Genomic DNA, 19,774 nt, shown 5'->3' with positions numbered 1-19,774 from the left:
CATGGGTGTGGATCGATCATGCTTTGGGGTTGTGTTGCAGCCAGTGGCACAGGGCACATTTCATTGGTGGAGGGAAGCATGGATTCGAATAAATACCAGCAAATTCTGGAAGCAAACATCACACCATCTGTAAAAAAGTTGAAGTTAAAAAGAGGATAGGTCCTACAATAAGACGATGATCCAACACACACCTCAAACTCTACAATGGAATACCTCAAGAGGCCCAAGCTGAAGGTTTTGCCCTGGCCCTCACAGTCCCCTGACCTAAACATCATTGAAAATCTGTGGATAGATCTCAAAAGAGCAGTGCATGCAAGACAGCCCAAGAAACTTGTAGAACTGGAAGCCTTTTGCAAGGACGAATGTGTGAAAATCCCCAGGTAAGAACTGAAAGATTATTAGCTGGCTACAAAAAGTGTTTACAAGCTGTGATACTTGCCAAAGGGGGTGTTACTAGGTACTAACCATGCAGGGTGCCCAAACTTTTGCTTCGGGCCCTTTAACTTTTTTTGTCATTTTGAAAATGTAAAAGATTAAAATAAAAAATTGTTTTTGCTTAAAATATAAAGGGAATGAGTCATCTTTAACTTTATGCCTTTTGGAGATCATTTCATCTTCAACTTGCTTAACCGTTCACAGTAACAGCAATTTTGACCAGGGGTGCCCAAACTTTTGCATACCACTGTAAGTAAAAGCATCAACTCAACACTAATACTACAACAGCAACAAAAACCCCATCTACAGTGGTGCTTAGAATTTTCTATATTTCTGCATAAATATGACCTAAAACATCATCAGATTTTCACACAAGTCCTAAAAGTAGATAAAGAGAACCCAGTTAAACAAATGAGACAAAAATATTATACTTGGCCATTTATTTATTGAGGAAAATCATCCAATATTACATATCTGTGAGTGGCAAAAGTATGTGAACCTCTAGGATTAGCAGTTAATTTGAAGGTGAAATTAGAGTCAGGTGTTTTCAATCAATGGGATGACAATCAGGTGTGAGTGGGCACCCTGTTTTATTTAAAGAACAGGGATCTCTCAAAGTCTGATCTTCACAACACATGTTTGTGGAAGTGCATCATGGCACGAACAAAGGAGATTTCTGAGGACCTCAGAAAAAGTGTTGTTGATGCTCATCAGGCTGGAAAAGGTTACAAAACCATCTCTAAAGAGTTTGGACTTGACCAATCCACAGTCAGACAGATTGTGTACAAATGGAGGAAATTCAAGACCATTGTTACCCTCCCCAGGAGTGGTCGACCAACAAAGATCACTCCAAGAGCAAGGCGTGTAATAGTCGGCGAGGTCACAAAGGACCCCAGGGTAACTTCTAAGCAACTGAAGGCCTCTCTCACATTAGCTAATGTTAATGTTCATGAGTCCACCATCAGGAGAACACTGAACAACAACGGTGTGCATGGCAGGGTTGCAAGGAGAAAGCCACTACTTTTAGGACTTGTGTGAAAATCTGATGATGTTTTAGGTCATACTGTATTTATGCAGAAATATAGAAAATTCTAAAGGGTTCACAAACTTTCAAGCACCACTCTAAAAGCATCAGCTCAACACTAATACTACAACAACAAGAACAAAAACCCCATCATTTAGTTATAAGTGATTTCCAGTTTCAGTGGATGTGTAGGGAATAAATCAGGTTTAAAATGTTTTCTGAACCAGTTGCTGTAATTCTTTATGTCAGCATAGTGAAATTACGACTGAAGTAGATTAATGTATTGTACTTGTTCTAAAGTGTGTAAAGTCACCAAACACTGAAACACTCAGTAATGGAATAAAACACACATTCAGGGTGTCATTGCTAGTGCCTTCATTTTGACAAAAAACATTTTTTTTGCATCTACATTTTCATCATTCATTTCACATCGACCTTTACACATCACAGATTTGTAATAATACTCTTTCTATAATTATACAAAATACACTGTTCTCCCTTTTTACGGTTTCGCTGTGAAGAGCGTTGATCCGAAGCTAAAATGAGTTATCGATTAAAATTTGCAACTGATCAGATATTCATCGAATAACTGATCATGAAATTATTGCATCTTTTATACTCTGCGTATGGAGACCTTTTGTACTCAAATAATCTCACTCACAAAATGTTATATTGTGATATAAAAATAAATACTGAACCTTTTTGGAGTGGGTAGCAAAAATCGTCTGGCTTATATTAAAACAATATATTCACACTAAAACATGCACCAATGGATGAACTATAGGAAAGGAATTGGGCCATTAGTCCATTTCTGTAACTTACACAAATTTCTGTCATACACAAAGGTGTGTTGGTTTAAACAACACTTGGTATGTTACATTTATAAGTGTTGGGGGAGTGTTTGTTAAAATAGAACCGAATTATTAAGATAAGAAATCTCGTCCTCGCACATCAATCATACACACACACATACACACATCAGTGGGAAATAATTATCAGTACAAGACATAGATTACAAATGCATTATTTACAGTACATAAAACACAGAAGTACAAAAGACCACAAATGTCTGGCATTGGCGTAACTGGCAAAACGGACCTGTTAAGACCAGTTTGTTTAAACTGACCAGTTAGATTACGTTAAATCAAAACCTTACAGATGATCAGATTTTCTTTCTTTAAAAAAAAAAAAGCAGTGTACAAAAGGTACTGGCTTTAAATTGGTCTCTGAATATTGAGTTTTAGTGTCAAGCCACATTCCAGGTCAATACAGAGTCTATGCCTCATTCAGGTTTTGTGGATATTTTGAGAACACAATATCACCAAGTCCATTTCCCAACATGCTTTAATCTTTCGCTGGCTGTTATATTTGGCTGGGGATCTTAAGGAATGTTCTCAAAAGGTGTGTAACAATACTGTACCGAGTCTGGACACGGACAAGGTGCAGGAAAAAAAAAAACACTTTTCAGGATGGCATAGACAGTTAATCTAAGACGGGTCTCTCAAACAATGCTGTTATAAGGAAAACAAAAAACAATGGTTACAGTTAACATCTGATTCAGATAGGTCCTTTCAGTCAGCATCCCAATGCACAAGAATTAAGCACCTAATCATTTTGACTCGGGCTACTTTTCTCAAGTTGTGTGTGTGTTACTTTGGCTAAAGCTATTTTGCCAGAGGTAAAATGCTACCATGCATGAACAAATGCTGATGATTATGTCTTCGTGCATCCTCAAGCTGAACTCTTTAGGTTCTTAACTCTTCTGAGCTGGGATTGGCCACAGGGCTCTGATTAACATGCACCAATGCGCTTAAAAGTGAAAAGCAGAGGGTTCTCAAACCTGCAGTTTGGTCCTGAAGACTTAGAAGAGCTGCAATAAAATTCTCAAGACCTAAAAACAAAGTCCCTAAGTGAAAATTTGCCACGAGGCAGAGCTTCATCGTCAACAGGGCAGGTGTGACGATTAAAGTGCACACAGTTCTGTGGAAAGCTGTTGATTGGGTTTGTACAACATACAAAATAGGGATAGCTTTCTGTGAGATTCTTTTTAGCTTAATCTCACACTCGTTTCTCCACTTCTTCCCGTCAATCACGACTCATCGCTCCTGTGATGTACAGGCATTGCTGTGGTATTCGCTGCAGAGAGAAGGGCCTTGTGGTAATGGGCGGGGTCAGATTGAGTAGGTGGAGCTCTCCGATTGTTGGCGGATATAGCACTGGAAGCTCTTGTCTCCGATTGGATGTTCCCTGTAGAAATAAACAAAGAAACAAAGAAAGAAAGAAACAAGGCATTACTCTGTTATCCAGCTGGTTCAGACTTTGGAACCAAGGGAATGGTTGGGTAATATGTCACCTACAAGGCTTATTGAGGTTCAAAATTTGAGAGCTGAATATCTTAAAGCCACTGGATGTTCAGAAGACTATACAAAAAAACATAGAGCGACCTCACACACACTACCTTTCAAAAGTTTGGGGTCACCCAGACAATTTTGTGTTTTCCATGAAAAGTCACACTTTTATTTCCCACCATAAGTTGTAAAATGAATAGAAAATCTAGTCAAGACATTTTTCTGGCCATTTTGAGCATTTAATCGACCCCACAAATGTGATGCTCCAGAAACTCAATCTGCTCAAAGGAAGGTCAGTTTTATAGCTTCTCTAAAGAGCTCAACTGTTTTCAGCTGTGCTAACATGATTGTACAAGGGTTTTCTAATCATCCATTAGCCTTCTGAGGCAATGAGCAAACACATTGTACCATTAGAACACTGGAGTGAGAGTTGCTGGAAATGGGCCTCTATACACCTATGGAGATATTGCACCAAAAACCACACATTTGCAGCTAGAATAGTCATTTACCACATTAGCAATGTATAGAGTGCATTTCTGATTAGTTTAAAGTGATCTTCATTGAAAAGAACAGTGCTTTTCTTTCAAAAATAAGGACATTTCAAAGTGACCCCAAACTTTTGAACGGTAGTGTGTGTGTGTGTGTATATATATATTAATTAATATATAAACTTTTTAACGGTAGTGTGTGTGTGTGTGTGTGTATATATATATATATATATATATATGACACACACAACTAGCTTCACAATTAAATATAAATATATCCAGCTAGACTGTAAATATAAACATAATTATCCAGTTAGATCACACTTTTTCTTCCAACCCGTCCCACTTATGTGTGTGGGGTCACTGCCATGTCCTTGGCATATTAATCGGAGCAAAGTTTTACACTGGATGCCCTTCCTGCCACAACCCTCCCATTTCTGGGCTTGGGAAACAACCATTCACACCTATGGACAATTTAGAGGAGCTGGTTAACCTAACTGCATGTCTTTGGACTGGAGGGGAAACCGGAGCACCCGGAGCAAACCCACACGGAGAACATGCAAACTCCATACAGAAAGGCCCCCGTCAGCCAATGGGCCTGAACTCAGAACCTTCTTGCTGTGAGGCGACAGTGCTAACCACTACACCACCGTGCCACCCCCAGCTAGATCACACTATAAATATAAATATATCCAGTTAGACTGTAAATCGAAACATATCCAGTTAGATCACACTATAAATATATTTATTCTATCCACATTCACTGGATATGAGCAATCGCGTGCTCTGACTGGCTACTCTACTTCTAGGCTATCAGCTCATATACCGTGAGTAGAGAAAAACAAAATGGCAGAGCGTGTTGCTGAACCAACCGAGGACGAAATAAAAACGCGATGCGAAAACAAAACCCCAGAAAATACAAAAAAAGCAACAAAATATGGAATAAAAGTGGCGGCACGGTGGTGTAGTGGTTAGCGCTGTCGCCTCACAGCAAGAAGGTTCTGGGTTCGAGCCCAGTGGCCGACGAGGGCTTTTCTGTGTGGAGTTTGCATGTTCTCCCCGTGTCCGCATGGGTTTCCTCCGGGTGCTCCAGTTTCCCCCACAGTCCAAAGACATGCAGGTTAGGTTGACTGGTGACTCTAAATTGACCGTAGGTGTGAATGTGAGTGTGAATGGTTGTCTGTGTCTATGTGTCAGCCCTGTGATGACCTGGCGACTTGTCCAGGGTGTACCCCGCCTTTCACCCGTAGTCAGCTGGGATAGGCTCCAGTTTGCCTGCGACCCTGTAGAACAGGATAAAGCGGCTACAGATAATGGACGGATGGATGGTAAGAACGTATCTTTTTTTATTTTTCACAAATTGCTATGGTCATTTCACTGGTTTGTTTAAATTCTAAGCGGAAATTATTTAGTTGGACATTTTGTATAAAGTTTTTATTTATCGAATTTGCAAAAAATAAAAATGCTCTGTTTCTCAAAATCCAGTGAATGTGGATAGAATGCAACAGTTATTCCACTCAATCTTGTCGTACACGGCTTATAGCCAACTCGGCGCTACGCTCCTTGTCGGCTCTCAGCTCATGTACGACTCGATTTCATGGAATAACTGTTAATTTTATCCAGGTAGACTGTACATAGAAACATATCCAGCTATAAATATAAATATATCCAGCTCTAGCACCTGGAATTAACTTGATAAATAGCGAACTACTTTAATTTATTGACTGTCCCAAACGCATTCATGCAAGGAAACCGCTAAACTACACATCCTACATCTGACACATCCTACAAGCCTCAACGTTTAGCAAATAAATCACAATAATGACTTATTCCAGTGGTTTTCAAAGTGGGGGCCGCGGCCCCCTGGGGGGCCACCAGGGGGCGTTAGGGGGGCCTCAGAAAGTTGGAGGGACGATGACAAAAAAATTGCGTAAAAAATATACTTTTTAAAAATAATTATTATTAAATATATTGTAATTAGTTTTTTAATCATTATTATAAAATATAATTATTAATAATAATACATCATATCAAAACGTTGTTTGCCATGCTCATCTCCGATTGCCTGTGACGTTGTGGTTTGCGCCATTTATCAAGCTGCTTTGCTCCTCAAACTAGCGTATTGCTAGCGCAAAATGGACAGGTTTTTGAAGAAGAGACCAAAGGAACAAACCAACAGCCCTGCTGTGGAGGACACTGCTGCGAAAAAAACTAAGTCCTGGCCAACTAAAATCCGAAAATATGAGGCAGCATACATTAAGTATGGCTTTACAGCCATACAGAAAAATGGCCATGATTGCCCGAAATGCGTCCTCTGTCTGGAGACCCTGTCAAACGAGTGCTTAAAACCTTCGAAACTTCAGCGTCACTTGATACAAAAACATCCGACAGATGCCGAAAAAACAGTAGATTTCTTCAGACGCAAAGAAGAGCATTTGGTCAGGCAATCTGCTGCATTCACCCAGCAAGCTACTGTCCCCGAGCGGGCCCTGAAGGCATCATTTTTAGCCTCATACCACATTGCTCGTGCTAAAAAACCTCACTCAGCTGGAGAAGATTTGATTTTACCAGCCACCAAAGACATTGTCCGAGAATTGCTTGGTGAGGATGCTGCCAAAAAAAAAATCGATGCTGTCCCACTCTCTGGTAACACCGTGAGCCGACGGATTGGTGACATGGCTCAAGACGTATCTGCTCAGCTGTTGGAGCAGGTGAGAGCCAGCGAATACTTCGCACTTCAGCTGGCTGAGAGCACAGATTTATCCAATGAGGCCCAACTGCTTGTGTACATCAGATTTATTTCACAGGAAAGATTTGTGGAGGAAATACTATTTTGTAAAGCACTTGAAAGAAGAACTACTGGGAAAGACATTTTTCAAGTTTTGGACGATTTACATCGAGTCTAACGGATTGGACTGGACCCGTTGTGTGGGGGCGTGTTTGGACGGAGCCGCCGCAATGACCGGGAAGATCAGTGGAGTGACCGCGCTCATTAAGCAGAAGGCCCCGCATGTAGTGGCCACACACTGCATGCTCCATCGCGAGGCACTGGTCGCAAAAAGGATGGGTAACGAGTTGAATCAGGTACTACAGGAGGTTATACAGTTTATTGTTCAGCGCGAAAATATTTGTGTTGAAAACATGTTAGTTAATAATATTCTTATGCTAAACAAATGTAACAATTATTGACTATTGAATAAAAGTAAGAGAAAACATTCTAAAAGTTGATGTTTCTTTACATATTTTGTAGCATTGTCTGTGGGTTTGCAAAGGGGGTCCCCAGCCAGAAGCTAATGCTGTTTGGGGGGCCTTGGCATGGAAAAGTTTGGGAACCCTTGACTTCTTCACCAGCTCATTAATAGAAATGACTGTACAAGTAATCTTCTTAGGAAATCTGAAGTGCTACTCACTGGCTACCATACTTGGTCTTCCTGAACTTTTCACGCTTGTACTGTGCGTGCTGCTGTTCCAGTTTTTGCACGGCTGAGACGATGTTCTTCAGGATCTTGTAGGTCTCCTGTGGGTCATCGATGACAAAGCTGGAGTACTCTTCCTGTTCGGGCCCGTCATACACAGACTTGCTGCCGCACGCCTCTGAGGTGGTGGGACATGACCACAGGTTACTGAGAGCACCTTCACCTGCTACTCTAAAGTACAGACAACATGGATAACACACAGCGATACACACCTTGCATTTTGACGAGCTTGGACATGTAGGTGCTGAACAGTGAATAGATGCGCTCAGTCTCTCTGTCTCCATCTATGTCAAGCTGAATGTTTGCAGGCAGGCCACTGCAGAAAAAAAAAACATCAGTGTATATATATATATATATATATATATATATATATATATATATATATATATTTCATCCCCCTTGGTGTTTGTCCTGTTTTGTCGCATTACAAGCTGGAAATAAAATGGATTTTTGGAGGGTTAGCACCATTTGACTTACACAACATGCCTACAGCTTTAAAGGTGCACATTGTTGTTTTATTGTGACACAAACAATAATTAAAATGAAAAAACAGAAATCTGGAGTGTGCATAAGTATTCACCCCCTTTCGTATGAAACTAAGAGCTGGTCCAACCAATTCACTTCATAAGTCATATAATTAGTTGATTAATATCTACCTGTGTGCAATCAAAGTGTCACATGACCAGTCACATGATGTCTGTATAAATCAACCTGTTCTGGAAGGACCCTGACTCTGCAACACTACTAAGCAAGCAACATGAAAACCAAGGAGCCTCCAAACAGATCAGAGACAAAGTTGTGGAGAAGTATAGATCAGGGTTGGGTTATAAAAATATCCCAAACTTTGAATATCCCACAGAGCTCCATTAAATCCATTATAGCAAAATGGAAAGAATATGGCACCACTACAAACCTGACGAGAGAAGGACGCCCACCAAAACTCACAGACCGGGCAAGGAGAGCATTAATCAAGTCATTTTATTTATATAGCACATTTAAATACAACAAAGTTGGACCCAAAGTGCTTCACAACATAACACAAGATTTGGAACAACATTTACAGGGAAACAGAATATATAAAGAAATTGGACTAGATTAAAACCCAAGCTAGCAAAAAAAAAAAAAGTAGAAAAATAGCATAAATATGTAAAATATAAGGATAAATGAACAAAACAATTTATAAAAGTAATTAAAATAAAAGGGGTAGGCTTGACATCACTAATTAAAATTGAAAATAAAATCAAAATTAAAAATGAAAATAGAATTTACTACTTCAGATTGTGCCAAAAGCAAGGGAAAAAAATGCGTCTTTAAATTGGATTTAAAACAATCAATGGTGGGCGGCACGGTGGTGTAGTGGTTAGCGCTGTCGCCTCACAGCAAGAAGGTCCGGGTTCGAGCCCCGTGGCCGGCGAGGGCCTTTCTGTGCGGAGTTTGCATGTTCTCCCTGTGTCCGCGTGGGTTTCCTCCGGGTGCTCCGGTTTCCCCCACAGTCCAAAGACATGCAGGTTAGGTTAACTGGTGACTCTAAATTGACCGTAGGTGTGAATGTGAGTGTGAATGGTTGTCTGTGTCTATGTGTCAGCCCTGTGATGACCTGGCGACTTGTCCAGGGTGTACCCTGCCTTTCGCCCGTAGTCAGCTGGGATAGGCTCCAGCTTGCCTGCGACCCTGTAGAACAGGATAAATAGAGATAATAAGATGAGATGAGACAATCAATGGTGGGAGAGGATCTGACATATAGGAGACTGTTCCAGAGCTTAGGGGCAGCAACAGAGAAGGCTCTGTCACCTTTGGTTTTTAGGCGTGTGCGGGGCACTGAAAAAAGAAGTTGTGATGAAGACCTGAGGGATATGGGAGCAGAACAAGGTATGAGGAGATCAGAAATGTACTGAGGGGCCAAACCATTTAGGGCTTTAAAAACAAACAGCAATACTTTAAAATCAATTCTGTCCCTCACAGGTAACCAGTGTAGCTATGCTAGGATGGGAGTGATGTGTTGCCTTTTCTTTGTACCAGTAAGGAGCCTAGCTGCAGCGTTTTGGATCATCTGTAAGTGTGTGAGGGTGGAATGAGGCAACCCCAGATAAAGTGCATTGCAGTAGTCTAACCTAGAAGTAATAAAAGCATGAATAACTGTTTCTAGGTCTTTTGGAGCTAATATTGGTTTTAGCTTTGCAATGTTTCTCAAATGATAAAAACTACCTCTCACCACATTTGCCACCTGCTGGTTAAAACTCAAAGTATTGTCCATAAAAACACCAAGGTTTTTAACCTCACTGTGCAAATATGCAGACAAGGGACCAAGGGTGGGGGTGATACTGGTGGCTGAATTGGAGGGGCCAAAGATGACCACCTCAGTCTTGCTGTCATTCAGCTGAAGGAAGTTTCCTGCCATCCAACGTTTAATATCGTTCAGGAGGCTAATGAGGCTGTTTGTGGAGTGGGGATCAGGTAGCCTGGGAAATCCCATGCTGCTTTGCACAATCGTTCCGATCTGAAAAGACAGCATGGAAACTATGGTCTAAAGGCTCGCCTGAGTTAGGGAGCCAATCAGAGAGTGGGGAGGGGTGGAAAGACGGTGACGCGTACTACTCGACAAACGGAAGCTTGTAGTTTATTTGGGACTGTTTACGGATCACATTTAACATGGCGGCGAGCGATACGAACCAAACTTTCGATCAAGCTTTAAACACTGTTCTGAATTAGCCTGGGAAATCCCATGCTGCTTTGCACAATCGTTCCGATCTGAAAAGACATATTTCCTTCTCTTCTTCGCCTCTTCGTCGTCTTCGTCGCTCTAACTACGTCACCGGGTACAACTGCCATGATTGGCTATGGGCTACGTATACGCCAAATGATAGACATTCGCAACATCCAATAAACGGCCGTTGACAATCGTAAACCACACCTCCCCTACGAGAAATTCAATAGGCGGATTCCAGACCATATTTCACTTGTGATATGGTCTGGTGTTAACCAGACTAGGGATCAGGTGAAGCTGGCAGGTAAAACTGAGTATCACCTGCGTAGCAGTGATAGGAAATATTGTGTCTCTTAAAAATTGACCCAAGCCGAAGCATGTATAAAGAAAACAGAAGAGGACCCAGGATGGAGCCTTGAGGGATTCCACATTTGATAGGGGTGGAGGAGGATGAGCAGTTTCCAATCCTGACAGAGAAGTGTCTGTTTGTTAGGTAGGAGTGGAACCATTTTAGTACCTGCCCCTTCCAACCAACGTCTTCCTCTAGTCTTTTAAAAAGAATGTCATGGTCAATTGTGTCAAAAGCTGCACTTAGATCAAGCAGTACTAAAATAGCACAAGACCCAGAGTCAATAGTGAGAAGGATGTCATTGTGTACTTTTAAAAGAGCAGATTCTATGCTGTGCACAGATCTAAAGCCAGACTGAAATTTATCATAAATATTGAATGTTTTCAAATAAGAGGAAATCTGGTTAAAAAAACCTTTTCTAGAATCTTTGACATGAAAGGCAGCTTAGAGATGGGTCTATAATTTTTGAGGTTGTCAGATACCCCTTTTCCACCAAATCAGTTCCAGGGCTGGTTCGGGGCCAGTGCTGGTGCTGGTTCACAACTCGTTCAACTCGCGAGCCAGCTGAGAACCAGTTTGCTTTTCCATAGCTCGCGGTGCTAAGAGGAGACACATCATTACGTCGCTGTATACGTCAGTTACGTTGCTGTATACGTCAGTTACGTCACTACGTTTGCATAAACCTTGGCGCGAATATCGAAGCAAAAACAACACGGAAGCAGCAGCAGCAGCAACAACAACAATAATAATAATGGATGACTTCGCGATTGTACAGCTGCTGCTTCTCGTCGCTTAAAAATGGCGATCTTTCGTGGTCTTGTTATTGTTGTTGGTCTTAACAACTCCGCCCCCCCGCTGACGTAAGCGGTTCTTTCCTCTGGCTCAGCAGAGAGTTGGTGCTAGCCTGGAACCGGTTTTTCTGGCCCCAGAGCCAGTTCTTTGTCAGTGGAAACAGAAAACCCGGTTCCAAACTAAGCACTGGCCCCGAACCAGCCCTGGAACTGCTTTGGTGGAAAAGGGGCAACTGTCAAGTGAGGGTTTCTTGAGGAGTGGCTGTACAATGGCATGTTTAAAGCTCAAAGGGACACTGCCACTCATTAAGGAGCTTTTGATGAGGGCCAAGACAATGGGACAAAGGATAGAGAAAGCCTCCTTAAAGAGACGTAATGGCAGGATGTCCAGAGGGCAGTAAGTAGGCTTCATGTTTTGAACCACTTCTGTTAGCTGTGAGCATGATAATGACTGAAAGTGTTGGAAATGGGAGGTGATGGCACGAGAATCTGAGGGGTCTGATAGTGGAAGAATGATACCGGCTCTTATCAGATCAATTTTGTTGGTGAAGGTTGAGAAGCGCTCACAAGATTCATTAGATGGGGTAAATGTGCCAGCAGTGGTAACAGAATTTAAAATTGAATTTATGGTGTTGAACAGCACTTTAGGTCGGTGGGCATTTGTAGAAATTAAGTCTGAGTAATACTGTTCTTTGGCCTTCCTAACAGAACATTGATACGTTTTTAAATTATCCCTGAACAACTCATAAGGCACTTGTAGCTTGTCTTTTTTCCACTTTCACTCTGCCCTCCTACAGGCTTGTCCTGAGGAACGGGTGGAGTCATTTAGCCAAGGGGTGCGCACAAAAGTAAGGTTGGGCTGTCTAGGTGTTAAGGGCGCTACAGAGTCTAGAGTGACAGAGCAGGAGGCATTAAACAGAGAGAGTAGCTCCTCTGTATCATTACAGGAAGAGAGGACAGAAGAAATGTGCTGAGCTTGTGAGACCATGAAAGTGTTAGAGAAATGTAAGGCTGTGGCAGAGTTTATGCGCCTGGTCAGCGAGGGGGGCAGTGGAGGGCTTGGACTGAGGTGGGGTAAAGAGGAATCAAACACTATCAAGGAGTGGTCAGAGACTCCCGTGTCAAGACCAGACACAGAGAGGCCAGAGGATAGGACAAGATCTAAAGTGTGGCCCTTATAATGTGTTGGACCAGAGACAGATTGACAGAGACTGAAAGAGTCAATTAAGTTTACAAATTCTTTAACCATGGGTTTGGTTGGGCAACAAACATGTATATTAAAATCACCTAATATTAAGAGTTTATCAGATTGGGAGGCCAGAGTTGATAAGAGGTCGGAGAACTCTTGAATAAACAGGCTGTTGGTTTTAGGAGGTCTGTAGACAAGAGCACATAATATAGGAACTGAGACATGGATTTTGAGAACTTGAACTTCAAAAGAGGAATAAGTATCAGTGGGCACAGATTTACAATTAAGGCAAGTTTTAAAAACGGTGGCTATACCACCCCCACGGCCAGTCAGTCTAGGTGAGTTCAGGAAGCTGCAGTGGGAGGGGCAGAGGTCTCCAAAAGGAGAGGTCTCCAAAAGGAGAGACGTCACCAACGGCTAACCAAGTCTCTGTTAAAAATAAGAAGTCCAGCATACGAGAGACATAATGTCATTTAAAATAAATGTCTTATTTGATAGAGACCTAGCATTGAACAGAGCGAATTTGGCGTTAAATGAGTCCGATCGTTGTGTAGTTGCTGCCGGTAAAATCCTGTGGAATGTTAGGGAACGCAGGTTTTTAACGTCAGCTCTGTTTACAGGGAGGGAACGTGGCAACCAGTGGACAGGGATATAGTTAGTGGGAGGCAGAGGAGCAGGGCTCGACGGTAATGTCGTAAGGTTTCCTTAATTTACGCCTCCCTTTCTGAATGCTGTAGACGAAGGACAAGTTGACGTTGTGGATATTTGGGTGGGGATGACACCCGAGAATTCTGTATAACAACAGACTTTGCGACGAGAACCTCTGTGTATGTAGCGAGGCTGGCGAGCAATGGAAAGGTCGATGCACAGGCTGTAGACATCCACATTTAGATGGAGGGATGACGAGTTAATTTTTAGCAGTTCGGCTGGGATATATGATAAGCCCATGGCCACACATTAGGTTAGAGAACACCCAATAGTAATGCTACATAAAATCCACAGCAATGGGCAGAAAAGTTTGAGGCTACTCCAACTTTCAGCGCCAGAACGCATCTTGAAAAACTCCCCATAGAATGATAGGTTAGCTAACTATACACAACCACATTTTGACCTCGATAGGCCATCAACCTGAACACACAGACTGACACAAATCAGTGAGGGCAGTGGTGACTACCAGCACTGGCTATAGCGCAAACCCGAGCACAAACATGAGAAAGGAGAAACTTACACATGCCTATGCCAAGCAGTCTGAGTTTGTTCGCGGCTGAGAGAGCTCGAGTTAGGCCGGTGTAATCGTTGGCGTTACCCACAGGAGAGAAAGCAAGTTCCAGCCGAAAGTAGTAATCCAACATTTATTTAAATTGGTACAACAATAGTAATCCCAGGTTAGGTGATGTCAATTTAGTATACGTCCGTAAAAAGTGAGTAGATCCAAGTAAACTCCAAACAAAGTTTACAACAGAGGATCAGGTCCAGCGAGCAGCGGCAGACAGGCACGCCAGCGTACACTCCCGGAAGCTGCATTAATCAGAGATGCAACAAAGACACCAAAGATAACACTGAAGGGGCTGCAAAGATCCACAGCAGAGATGGGAGTATCTGTCCATAGGACCACTTTAAGCCATACACTCCACAGAGCGGGGCTTTATGCTAGAGTGGGAAGAAAAAAGTAATTGCTTAAGAAAACACATTTGGAGTTTGCCCAACAGCATGTGGCAGACTCCCCAAACACATGGAAGAAGATTCTCTGGTCAAATGAGACTAAAATTGATCTTTTTGGCCATCATGGGAAACGCCATGTGTGGCGCAAACCCAACACCCTGAGAACACCATTCCTACAGTGAAGCATGGTGGTGGCAGCATCATGCTGTGGGGATATTTTTCATCTGCAGGGACAGGAAAGCTGGTCAGGACTGAAGGAAAGATGGATGGCACTAAATACAGGGCAATTCTGGAGGAAAACCTGTTTGAGTCGGCCAGAGGTTTGAGACTGGGACGAAGGTTCACATTCCAGCAGGACCATGACCCTGAACATACTGCTAAAGCTACACTGGAGTGGTTTAAAGGGAAACATTTAAATGTCTTGGAATGGCCTAGTCAAAGCCCAGACCTCAATCCAATTGAGAATCTGTGGCAGAACTTGAAGATTGCTGTACACCAACACAACCCATCTAACTTGAAGGAGTTGGAGCAGTTTTGCCTTGAGGAATGGGCAAAAATCCCAGTGGCTAGATGTGCTAAAGTAATAGAGAGACACCCCAAGAGACTTGCAGCTGTAACTGCAGCAAAAGGTGGCTCTACAAAGTATTGACTTGGGGTGGGGGGTGAATACCTATGCACATCTTAATTATTGTTTGTGTCACCAAAAAAAAAGTTCATCTTTAAAATGTTAGGCATGTTGTGTAAATCAAATGGTGCTAACCCTCCAAAAATCCATTTTAATTCCAGCTTGTAATGCAACAAAACAGGACAAACACCAAGGGGGATGAATACTTTTGCAAGACACTGTAACTTACTCTCACCCAATATAACCATGTGTGAAAAACAAAAACACAGAGAAACCACAAACACATCTTGGCCAGCTATCATGACTTCTCTTCTGACCAATTTTCTAATAAAGTTTCCCCAACAAACTTGGGTTGTAATAGTGCACTGTGACACGATTTATCAAATACAAAATAATCTGGCGTGAATCATTGAAATGTGTGATTCTCATGGTGAAATTCAGCATTGTATTAATTATGCATCTATTGCAATTTCACAGTTTGGACGGAGGTCCCAATCTGTGCAACCCACAGAGTTCAGATACACTGTATAGAGAGTACGCTGGGCCCATTAGCTCCGGAGCAACCAAGACGCGTTATACAGTTATACTTTACATTATAATAGTTATAAGGAGTTCTTCAGTAGTTTGAAAATGACACCAGCAGCACACCACCATGATCTAAGAAAAGAGGTCGTGAAAAACGGGCATTTTTGTCAACGTTTGAGCTGTTTCCAGTTAAATTGATGCCTCAGATTTCAGTCGATCATTATCCCTGTATCAGAGACTTCAATCAAATGTTTGGGAGGATTTATACATTTATTTATGCATTTTTAAGACATGCTGAACCTGTAGTATGTTTTGTTTTCAGTATTCATTTTTTTATTTGTAGTATCAGTCTAAAGTTTGTACACCCCTACTCTCCTCATTCATAGGTTTTTCTGTATTGTGACTATACTGAAGACATCAAAACTATGAAATAACATCTGGAATTTACCAGCTGGGAGGTCCGTATCGTGAAATACCATGACCAAGGTCTTGAAAATACTGACCGAGGCCTCTGGGCCGAGGTCAGTATTCAAGGCCAAGGTCACGGTATTTCACGATACGGACCGACCTTAAGCTGGTAAATAATATATTTATTTTTTCTTTACTAAATTCTAACAGAAAATGAGAGCACCCGAAACGGAAACCATATTTAGAACAAACCTGCTACAAGACGTGAGCGAGGACGGCTTGTACACCTCGCCATTTTTCTTTGTTGCGGACATGAAAAAGTTGCACAGCAACATGTTTAGTTCTTTGCCAGGTACAGTGGTGCTTGAAAGTTTGTGAACCCTTTAGAATTTTCTATATTTCTGCATAAATATGACCTAAAACATCATCAGATTTTCACACAAGTCCTAAAAGTAGATAAAGAGAACCCAGTTAAACAAATGAGACAAAAATATTATACTTGTTCATTTATTTATTGAGGAAAATGATCCAATATTACATATCTGTGAGTGGCAAAAGTATGTCAACCTCTAGGATTAGCAGTTAATTTGAAGGTGAAATTAGAGTCAGGTGTTTTCAATCAATGGGATGACAATCAGGTGTGAGTGGGCGCCCTGTTTTATTTAAAGAACAGGGATCTATCAAAGTCTGATCTTCACAACACACGTTTGTGGAAGTGCATCATGGCATGAACAAAGGAGATTTCTGAGGACCTCAGAAAAACTGCTGTTGATGCTCATCAGGCTGGAAAAGGTTACAAAACCATCTCTAAAGAGTTTGGACTCCACCAATCCACAGTCAAACAGATTGTGTACAAATGGAGGAAATTCAAGACCATTATTACCCTCCCCAGGAGTGGTCGACCAACAAAGATCACTCCAAGAGCAAGGCGTGTAATAGTCGGCGAGGTCACAAAGGACCCCAGGGTAACTTCTAAGCAACTGAAGGCCTCTCTCACATTAGCCAATGTTAATGTTCATGAGTCCACCATCAGGAGAACACTTAACAACAATGATGTGCATGGCAGGGTTGCAAGGAGAAAGCCACTGCTCTCCAAAAAGAACATTGCTGCTCGTCTGCAGTTTGCTAAAGATCACGTGGACAAGCCAGAAGGCTATTGGAAAAATGTTTTGTGGATGGATGAGACCAAAATAGAACTTTTTGGTTGAAATGAGAAGCGTTATGTTTGGAGAAAGGAAAAACACTGCATTCCAGCATGAGAACCTTATCCCATCTGTGAAACATGGTGGTGGTAGTATCATGGTTTGGACCTGTTTTGCTGCCTCTGGGCCAGGACAGCTTGCCATCATTGATGGAACAATGAATTCTGAATTCTACCAGTGAATTCTAAAGGAAAATGTCAGAACATCTGTCCATGAACTGAGGCCAAGTTTACATTAGACCGTATCTGTCTCTTTTTCTTCGCGGATGCACTGTCCGTTTACATTAAAACGCCTGGAAACGCCGGGAAACGGGAATCCGCCAGCGTCCACGTATTCAATCTAGATCGTGTCTGGTCTGGTGCTGTGTAAACATTGAGAATACGTGGATACGCGGATACGCTGTGCTGAGCTCTAGCTGGCGTCGTCATTGGACAATGTCACTGTGACATCCACCTTCCTGATTCGCTGGCGTTGGTCATGTGACGCGACTGCTGAAAAACGGCGCGGACTTCCGCCTTGTATCACCTTTCATTAAAGAGTATAAAAGTATGAAAATACTGCAAATACTGATGCAAATACTGCCCATTGTGTAGTTATGATTGTCTTTAGGCTTGCCATCCTTCCACTTGCAAGTGGTAAGTGACGCGCATGCCCGACATGCACTGAGATCACACACACAGCGGCTCAGTCCCAAATCACTGCTCGTGCACTCCACTCGCGCGCTCTGTGAGCTGTGCAGGGCCGGAGTGCGCACCCTCCAGAGGGCACTCGCTGTTCAGGGCGGAGTGATTTGGAGCGCAGGATGCCTGCGGAGCCGAGCGTATCCGTGTATTGGCGTTGCTGTGTGCAGGCGAATCGTGTATTGGCGTTGCTGTGTGCACACTAATTGTTTTAAAAACGTTAATCTGATGATCCGCTGATACGGTCTAATGTAAACCCCACCTGAATCTCAGGAGAAGGTGGGTCATGCAGCAAGACAACGACCCTAAGCACACAAGTCGTTCTACCAAAGAATGGTTAAAGAAGAATAAAGTTAATGTTTTGGAATGGCCAAGTCAAAGTCCTGACCTTAATCCAATGGAAATGTCGTGGAAGGACCTGAAGCGAGCAGTTCATGTGAGGAAACCCACCAACATCCCAGAGTTGAAGCTGTTCTGTATGGAGGAATGGGCTAAAATTCCTCCAAGCCGGTGTGCAGGACTGATCAACAGTTACCGGAAACGTTTAGTTGCAGTTATTGCTGCACAAGGGGGTCACACCAGATACTGAAAGCAAAGGTTCACATACTTTTGCCACTCACAGATATGTAATATTGGATCATTTTCCTCAATAAATAAATGACCAAGTATAATATTTTTGTCTCATTTGTTTAACCGGATTCTTTTTTTATCTACTTTTAGGACTTGTGTGAAAATCTGATGTTGTTTTAGGTCATATTTATGCAGAAATATAGAAAATTCTAAAGGGTTCACAAACTTTCAAGCACCACTGTATGTCTTCCACCTTTCAACCTTCATTTAGGTTTCGACAGAACTTCCCAAATACATTGAGGTTGTAGGTTGTCTTTTCTTGTTGTATTTTCTGCCCTTTGCAAAAAATTGCTACTATGTTTGTTGTTGTTGTGAACGAGCGAGTCGCCAAAGAACCAGGGTCCGTATCGTAGGATTCCAGACCGCTCGCAAGCCAATCAGAACGCACGATTTGATGGAAACTGGACCGCGAAAAAATAAAATGGAATTACGCGGTAAACAAAAAAGTGTTAAAAACCAAAATGTTTCATATTTTTGATTCTTCAAAGTAGCCAGCGTTTACCTTGATGATGCTTTGCACACTATCGGCATTATCTTAACCAGCTTCACGAGGAAGTCGCCTGGAATGCTTTTCAATTAACAGGTGTCTCGTCAAAAGGTAATTAGTGCAATTTCTTACCTTATTAATGCGTTTGAGATCAAACGGTAAATAGTAAATAATAAAAATACAGTAGTCCTATTCCACAACTGTAGTAATCCATATTACGTCAAGAACCGCTCAGCTAAGTAAAGAGAAACGACGTCCATCATTACTTTAAGACATGACGTGTCTTTTAATTAATAAAAATAAAGAAAAACTATTGAATTAGAAGGTGTGTCCAAACTTTTGACTGGTACTGTATATTCTGAGCATCAAATTGAATCGAACTATGAATCCAGTATCATGAACTGAACTGAATTGAATTGACTGGAGCGTATCGTTATACCCCTATAATAAACTGAAACATTTTGACAGGTGGGTGGAGAGAAGGGAAGGCGTACACCTTAAATGCAATGTAGAGCAACAGTTCCATTGACCCTTATCCTTGCCCTGTCCGTGAGCTGTTTCAACATTTACAATTTGGTGAATCTTGTAATATGTTTAATACATCTTGCACAAAAATATGCTCCACAGCCTGCAATCCACCAGGACATCAACTGGACTAAGCACTGAACAGTCAATTATAATGTGTTTCAGTACAATGGTGCAATAATCTAGGAAATATAAAAGCCTTTCTTGGCATTACCACAATAATAAT

The 19,774-nt window shown here is 41.9% G+C and overlaps 1 protein-coding gene across 1 annotated transcript in view; it reads right to left on the bottom strand.

The window, feature by feature from the left end:
- Window positions 1-1,819: 1,819 nt before the first annotated feature.
- The window catches only part of rasa3 (RAS p21 protein activator 3), a 180,992-nt gene continuing 163,037 nt past the window's right edge, over window positions 1,820-19,774 (bottom strand). Inside the window, exons 22-24 of the mRNA XM_060898657.1 lie at window positions 7,984-8,087; window positions 7,706-7,889; window positions 1,820-3,706 (exon numbers count right to left, since the gene is read on the bottom strand). Coding sequence (XP_060754640.1) covers window positions 3,631-3,706; window positions 7,706-7,889; window positions 7,984-8,087 — 364 coding nt within the window. The 3' untranslated portion in view covers window positions 1,820-3,630. The remainder of the gene's footprint in view (window positions 3,707-7,705; window positions 7,890-7,983; window positions 8,088-19,774) is intronic.

This window comes from Neoarius graeffei, chromosome 18, assembly GCF_027579695.1.
Source record: "Neoarius graeffei isolate fNeoGra1 chromosome 18, fNeoGra1.pri, whole genome shotgun sequence".
NCBI lineage: Eukaryota > Metazoa > Chordata > Actinopteri > Siluriformes > Ariidae > Neoarius > Neoarius graeffei.
The sequence above is the reverse complement of the archived record's forward strand: the minus strand, read 5'-3'. Positions and strand labels throughout refer to the sequence as shown.